Raw genomic sequence first — 7,546 nt, 5'->3', positions numbered from 1 at the left:
GCTCTGCCTCCTGAGTGCTGGGATTAAAGGCGTGCGCCACCAACGCCCAGCTGACCTTGAATTTTTAGCTACTATGATGTTTCAGTGTTCCAGGTGCTGGGGTTGCGGGCTTGTGCCACCGTGCCCAGCCATTCCGCCTCTTATCTCAAAAGTACAAGTAGATACTGGAGCCACGTTGCTTGAAGTTACGTTTATTCTGTTAGGAGCTACAACCAGAATGCTTGGACATGGACTAAATTCAGACTGACCACGTTCAAAAGCAGCAGAGTGTAACAGCACGTGGCATTGCTCTGATAAAGACAGGTTATCGATACGATATCGAGGGGCTTAATTGTGTTCTACAATTGATAGAGCTGTTGAGATTTTCTGAGTGAGACAGAGGCAAGAGGATAAATACAAGTTCAATGCCAGCCTGGTCTTTGTAATTGAGTTCTACGTCAGCCAGGGCTCTATAGTGAGACCCCACATCACAGAAACAAAACAAAAGACTCCAGATGAACTAGGAAGGTTTTGAGTTTTTTTTTTTTTTTTTTTTAAAGCAGGGTCTCACATAGCCCAGGCTGGAGTCTAACTAGTTATGTATCTGAGGATGACCCTGAATGTCTAACCCTCAAGCTTTTACCTCCTAGTGCTGGGATTATTGTGGGCCACCATGATGAATTCATGGGGTGCAGGTGTGTAAGTGTAGCCTCCTGCACGCTAATCTACTGCACCCCCAGCTGGAGACATGAATCATTAAGTGAAAACCAGTTCGGCCTTCCTAATCTGAAATCGGCAGTGTCAGACAAAGGATCCTGTATTAGGGGCACCCGCCTCATGACTAGTTCTGGACTAAGCTCCACCCACCTCTGACGGCTTCAGGGATAGATAGCTATGGTGTATCTCCACAATCTGGTCTGTGTAAGCGCACAGAAGACGCACTCGTTTTCCTGCCTGTATTATCTATAATAGATAAGCGCCCTGATGAGGAACCTGAGGATAGAATGCACGCATTTAACCATCATGTGAGCCACAGCTCATGCTTCAGATGAAAACCCCGGAAGCCATCATCTCTCTGCTGCCTGGAAAGTGTATAATTAGCTCGGTGTGCAGCTTGACCCCAGTGATTTTTCTGACGCACTTGGCCCTCAGTGTATGCCCTTTCTGAGACCTCCTGTGTCTTCTCCACAGCTGGAGATGCCTAAAACTGCACGCAGCACTTCCCGTGGGTGTGGCCTTGCGTTCTTAGGCGCTCCTTGGTGCTGGCTGCTCCCCCGCCCCACCCCTCAATGGGTCACAAGTTTCAGCTACTCACAGACCCACAGAGCTCTTTGAAATGGACCATGAGTGGCTCTATCAATTGTAATTGAGTTTTCCAGTCCCTCCTATTTCTTTTTAAAAAATGATTCTCTGATGGAGTCTTCTCAAAGAAACACTATAATTGGGCAGCCTGGGGCATGTGGGAAAGCCTCCCGATGGCGTCAGTCGCTATTCTCAGGAGAGGAAAGGCAGGGTATCCCCACTGGGAGATGACAGCACTTGTTTCAAGTTGGGGAAGAGCCTGTGGTTCTCTTCCTGCGTTTGGAGGGGAAAGCGAACACACAATGTTCATTTCCTAAATACGGGATGTGCTCTGCTAGCGGTTCATTTTCCAACATGTCATATCCTGGCTGAAGGCAGCAGGGGTCAGGACAGGAAACGGCCACTTCTCAGAATGAGACAAGGCTTTCCCAGAGCGGTCATTGGCTCCTGGGAACTATAAAGCGCGCTCATCCAGAAACGGCCACCTACTTTTTTTCCTGGAGGCCAGAGTGAAGGGTAAGTGCGGAGTCCAAGGGGATGGGTCTGAAATGGGATTGGTGACGTGGGGGTCAACTCTTAGGCCATCGTGTACTTGGAGAGACTTTTGCTCCTTCGTTCTTTTTACCTGAAAACTTCTTACTGGTCAGATGGCTCATGGAGGCCAACAAGGAGCAGGAGGACTCCTGAGTCAGGAGACCAGTGCTCTTCACAGAGCCCTGGGAAGCATCGGCTGGATTTGCAGCCTGTCTCTAAAATCTTCCATCTTAATTCAGATGGGTTCGGGCTGTGCGTGCTGATGCAAGCCTGGGATCCTAGTACTCTGGAGGTGGAAGCTGGAGGATCAGGAGTTTGAGGCCGACTTGAACTTAATAAGATCCTGTCTTAAAAAAAAAATGGAGAGAGAAGAAAATATTTAATAACTTCTGCCCTGATATTTGAGTTTTGATATGCTCTTTCTGTGACTAATTTGACATCCCTAAGATGTTCTGAATGGTGGAAAGTAGAGTGGGTGTGTAAATGAGGGTTTCTGGCAACCAGGACAGATGAACTGTCTCCATTAGTCACCTTTTAGGAACCAAGGATGCCTTCAGTGAGCTCCTTCTCCCCCATTCCCTTCTTTTTTTTGCCTTGAGACAGGCACTTGTTAGGTAGCCTTAGACGGCCTAGAAGTCAATATTCAGACCAGGTTGGCCTCTCAAGTGCTAGGATTGGAGGTGTGTGTCACCACACTGGACTTGGCTATTTATTTTATTCCATTGGTTAGCCTTTCTTTTTTTAAAATGACACTTTAGAAGAGACATAGTATTAACTGGATGTGATTTAGTTTTAATTAAGCTTCCACCAAAGATCAAGATGTCTGAGGACTTTAGGGTCTTAAATTAGAATAAATAGCAAACTATATCTTAGAAACATAAAGTCTGGCAGAAGAGAGTGGCTTCAGAAAAGCAGCTGGCTTAGAAAGAGTAGGTATTTATTTATTTAAATTAACACACTACTAGGGTTTATTTTGGCTTTTCAAGCATAATTTGTTTTTGTTGCTTCTCCCTCTCTTTCTCCTACACCCCTTTGCCCTAACCTTTCCCTCCCCCCGTTTTTTTTGAGACAAGATTTCCCCAGGTAACCTAGGCTAACCTTGAATTCACTATGTAGCTCAGGCTAACCTTGCTAGAAAGAATAGTTTCTTTAGTTTGATAGCTAATATACTTTTTGAGGTTTTGGTTATGTGTGTGGAGGGAGGAGAGGGACGGAAGGAGGGAAGAGGATCCAACTTGATCCAAGGCAGCGTTCAGAAGTTGCTATTCCTCCACCCCCTTTCTTTCTTTGCCTTGAAGCAGGCTCTTGTCATGTAGCCTTGGATAGCCTACAACTCAATATGTAGACCAGGTTGACCTTGAACTCTCAATGATCCTGTTTCCCAAGTACTGGGATTAGAGGGAGGGAGGTAAGAGGAGAGAGAGAGAGAGAGAGAGAGAGAGAGAGAGAGAGAGAGAGAGAGAACAAGAAACTGCTGTATCTCGTCTCTAGGATGCAGGCCTCCACATATGAAAAGCTCTTGTTATGTGCCCAGTTTGCCACTTGTAAAGTGTTTTCTTCTTTTTCATGGTTCTTATTTGCCAGGGGAAAGAGGAGGGGGTATAGGATGGGAGTGTCGTACCCAGAGCTTTGCACTCGCTGGGCAATGGCTCTACTGTTGAGGTACACCTTCAGCCCAAGGGTCATCTTGAAGACAGAGCGAAGTCTTGGTATTGGAGCAGCCTTCTAATAGTCTCCACCTTCACGCTTAAATCTTTTTTAACCAGAGGATGAAGTCCGTAGATTCTATTCTCTGGGAGAAAATCAGAGGACAGCGTGATCTCTATTTGCATGCGCAATTAACGGGTTCTGAAAACTTGTATGGCTTGTCCCAGACTCCAGAGCTAGCCTTTGAAAACTTGACACATGACTCAGTGGTAACCTACCGCACCGTCCCCACGCCCTGAGTGGTAGTAATGGATATTTATTTATTTATTCATTCATGTATTTATTTCTGCGGCATTGGGGGTAAATGTAGAGGTTGAAGGCTAGCCAGGTGATCTTCCATTAAGATACAGCTCCAGCCTAAGGTCTATTTAATCTTTGAAGACTCCCTCTTGTGCACCGGCCACCTCTAGGCTGGGAGAGCGGTAGGAGCGGAGACTCCGGGGCTAACTGCGTGTCTGTGTCCCCACAGGGCATGGAGAGGCTGGCGGCCTGGGAGCCGCAGGGCGTGGATGCGCTGCGGCGCTTCCAAGGACTGCTGCTGGACCGCCGCGGCCGGCTGCACGGCCAAGTGCTGCGCCTGCGCGAAGTGGCCCGGAGGCTGGAGCGGCTCCGCCGGCGCTCCCTGGCGGCCAACGTGGCCGGCAGCTCTCTGAGCGCCGCGGGCGCGGTGGCCGCCATCGTGGGGCTGTCACTCAGCCCGGTCACCCTGGGGGCCTCGCTCGTGGCCTCGGCCGTGGGCCTGGGGGTGGCCACCGCCGGAGGGGCGGTCACCGTCACGTCCGACCTCTCTCTGATCTTCTGCAATTCCCGGGAGGTGCGGAGGGTGCAGGAGATCGCCGCCACCTGTCAGGACCAGATGCGCGAGCTCCTGAGCTGCTTGGAGTTCTTCTGTCAGTGGCAGGGCCGCGGGGACCGCCAGCTGCAGCAGAGCGGGAGGGACGCCTCCATGGCCCTTTACAACTCTGTGTACTTCATCGTCTTCTTCGGCTCGCGGGGCTTCCTCATCCCCAGGCGTGCCGAGGGGGCCACCAAAGTCAGCCAGGCCGTGCTGAAGGCCAAGATTCAGAAACTGTCTGAGAGCCTGGAGTCCTGCACCGGCGCCCTGGATGAACTTAGTGAGCAGCTGGAGTCCCGGGTCCGGCTCGGCACCAAGGCCGGCCGCGGCCACAACCTCAGGATCTCCGCTGATCGGAATGCAGCGTTGTTTTTCTAAGAACATCCTTTACCTACACGGGATGTTCTAGATCTGTAGCATCCACGGGGAAGTGCCCATGGGCGCAGTGCAAAGGATGACAGACACTGTTCTTCTTGGGAGATGTTGGTCCTCAACCCCTTTCGTGTGAGGGACTTTTTCACTTGTGGAATCCCAATGGAGTATGTGACCCTAAACCACTCACTTTGAGGGGCGGGGGGCAAAAATCCTTTTTGACTGTACACAGCTAGGCAGACTCTCCCTTTTTAGAGTTATGGGGGAGGGGACCTGGATGGTTTGAGCTGGGGTCTGGAGAGGTGTCCTCCTCTGGGACCTCTGTAAGTTATTACTAGAATCCTGAGATTCTCAAAAGGTTGGCCAGAGGAGACGTTTGCTTTACAGCTTAGCCTCTACAGTTCCTGATACACAGAACTCCAGAATCCCAAACAAGAAAGACGCGCTCTTGTCTTGGTGAGGATTCTAGACACAGACTGGGCCTCGGAGCTGACTCGGTCAGTTTATCCACTCACAGACCCAGCCTGACTATTGCATACTTTTTTTTTTTTTCCAGAGTGGCTTCAAATCTACACCTGCAGGTACCCTGAGAAGGAAAGCCACCCCAAAAGAGTCACTTGAATTCAAACCCACCTCCTCTGCTTCCACAAAGAAGCTGAGGGGGAAAAATGAAGCCCCTAACAATTTCCATGGCAGAGAGCAACGGCCGGCCTTTGAGTCAAACAGCCCTCACTATGGTGTGACCTAGCCACCTCATCTTGCTGAGACTTGGTTTGTTGTTCAGGGAACCACAGATAGGGTAGGAGCTCACCCTACTGTGAATCAGCCTTGAAACAAGAATGGCAAGCAGAGTCACGAAATGTGGTTTCTGGCCTGGCTCCTGACTATCATCTGGGAGCTTGTTGGAAAGGTAAACTGTTGGGCTTCAACATAAATGTTTCAGATTTGTGAAATCAGAAACTGTAGATATGAGACCCATCACTGCCTCATTCTATTGCCCCATAACATTTGAAAATTGTGGCAAGAAATATTCATTTCTAGCCAGGTGTGGTGGTATATACCTGTAAGCTTAGCACTTGGAGATGGAGGCAGGGGACCAGGACTTCAGGGTCATCCTTGGCTACATAGTAAACTCAAGGCCACCCAGGATTATAGGACTCTGATCTCAAGAACCAAAACCAAACCAAACCAGCAAAAAGCTAACCCGACTCCCTTTAATAGACTTGTTCAAAGTCTCTCCAGGGGCCTGTGATCTTCAGAATCACTCATAGAAAGCCCAGGATAGACTGACGCAGAAGCTAAATAAAGATTATGCTGTGTGCACATAAAGCCAGTTACTCTGTTCCCTATGAACTAGGAGATGGTACACCACAGGCCCTGTAGAGGGCAGTGTTGCCCGTTCCTTGTAGAAACTGGTACAGAAAGGAATGTGAACTTACCAGAACAACCCATCTTTCTCTATTCTCTGGAAACTCCAGATGACATAACTTTATTTATTTAAAATGTGTTATTTAATTACTGCCTATTATTTACATTTGATTTTATTTAATCATAACATTTAGAAAATAATAAGAATAGTAAGTGTCTGAATGGGAGTCTTTTATGGCTCTTTTCAAGATGTCAAGTTTGAATTTCTAGTCTTTTTCCCTCTGAGGGGATTCTCTCCTCTAGTGATCCTTTGTAAGTAGGATGGTGGAGTACTGAATAGAGAGACTAAGCTGATTTTTAAACTGGGAAATGGAGTCTTGAATTATGGATTATATGAATGATTAAGTCTATGTGTCCTGAAGGTACTTTGCCAGAGCACAACATTTGTCTTGAAAAGAAACCCTGCAATTTAGTTCAGGGATGGGGGGGGGGGCAAATAGAGACGTGTGAAGGAAGCATTTAGACCTTGGGAACCTGATGTCCTATGAAATTCTGTCCTATAAGAGTGTGTGATGGTAGAGATACGTTGCATTTTTGACTCTGGAGGCTTAAGAACCTGTTAACTATGTTTAAGAAAGTACTTCTAATTTATTCAATGTCTTCCTAAATGATCCTAAAAAATAATCTGGAAAGTCTTGGGACCATACCCAAGAAACCTTGGCTGTATTTTTAAATTATTTAATGTTATACATATGTACAACTCCTATGCTTCCCAATGATGGCCATGTGTCTGAGGCAAAACAATTTTGGCATGAGGGGGAGGAGCTGCTGTTTCTATATTTGTTTTCTTTTCCTATAAATGGTAATTGGGCCATAATTTGGTTTAATTTGACATTGATTCTTTTTTTGGGGGTGGAATACTGTGTCTCCCTGTGTAGCCCTGGCTGTTCTGGAACTCACTATGTGGACTAGACTGGCCTCAAACCCTCTGCTTCCCGAGTTCTGGGATTAAAAGAGTATGCCACCATGCCTAGCTTGTTTTTTGTTTTTTTGTTTTAAACTAGTGTCATTTCTAGACTGCCTTGTGTGAATGCTGGAGTACACTTTACACCGTCCTTATATCATTCAGCTAAAGCCATTCCCTATGCCATATACTGAGCTGTTCCATATAAACCAAGATGGGAGTATTTTGAATACAGCAAAGTTCTGCTTTCATCAGTGGTCTGCTTTATGCATGTATGGAAGAGTGTCTATTTTCTATCAGTAGTTGGATATAGTAGCAACTCAGCATGCAACCAGGGCATGGTGGCCAAAGGGTTGAGAGTTTTAGGCCACCTGAGCTACATAATGAGGCCTTACTTCAAAAACAAAACAACAGCAAAAGCTGAGAACACATTTGAGTAGTTCGATGTTTGGCTGTATTATTAGGGATTGCTTGATACAGAAGGA

General features: G+C 47.3%; 1 protein-coding gene across 2 annotated transcripts; it reads left to right on the top strand.

Annotated features, from left to right (window-relative positions):
- The first annotated feature begins 697 nt into the window (after window positions 1-697).
- On the top strand, window positions 698-5,967 carry Apold1 (apolipoprotein L domain containing 1). Of its 2 annotated transcripts, XR_003737044.2 has the most exons (3): window positions 698-1,797; window positions 3,992-4,896; window positions 5,286-5,967. XR_003737044.2 is itself a non-coding variant. In XM_028894482.2 (2 exons), the coding sequence occupies exon 2, from the start codon at window positions 3,995-3,997 to the stop codon at window positions 4,733-4,735; it is 741 nt and encodes a 246-aa protein (XP_028750315.1). In that variant the 5' UTR covers window positions 698-1,797; window positions 3,992-3,994; the 3' UTR covers window positions 4,736-5,967. The 2 variants fall into 2 exon arrangements, 1 of the variants encoding a protein (XP_028750315.1); XM_028894482.2 differs by having other exon boundaries at window positions 3,992-5,967.
- The last annotated feature ends 1,579 nt before the right edge of the window (window positions 5,968-7,546 follow it).

Source organism: Peromyscus leucopus, chromosome 3 (assembly GCF_004664715.2).
Source record: "Peromyscus leucopus breed LL Stock chromosome 3, UCI_PerLeu_2.1, whole genome shotgun sequence".
Taxonomy (NCBI): Eukaryota; Metazoa; Chordata; class Mammalia; order Rodentia; family Cricetidae; genus Peromyscus; species Peromyscus leucopus.
This window is presented reverse-complemented; position numbering and strand designations above follow the sequence as displayed.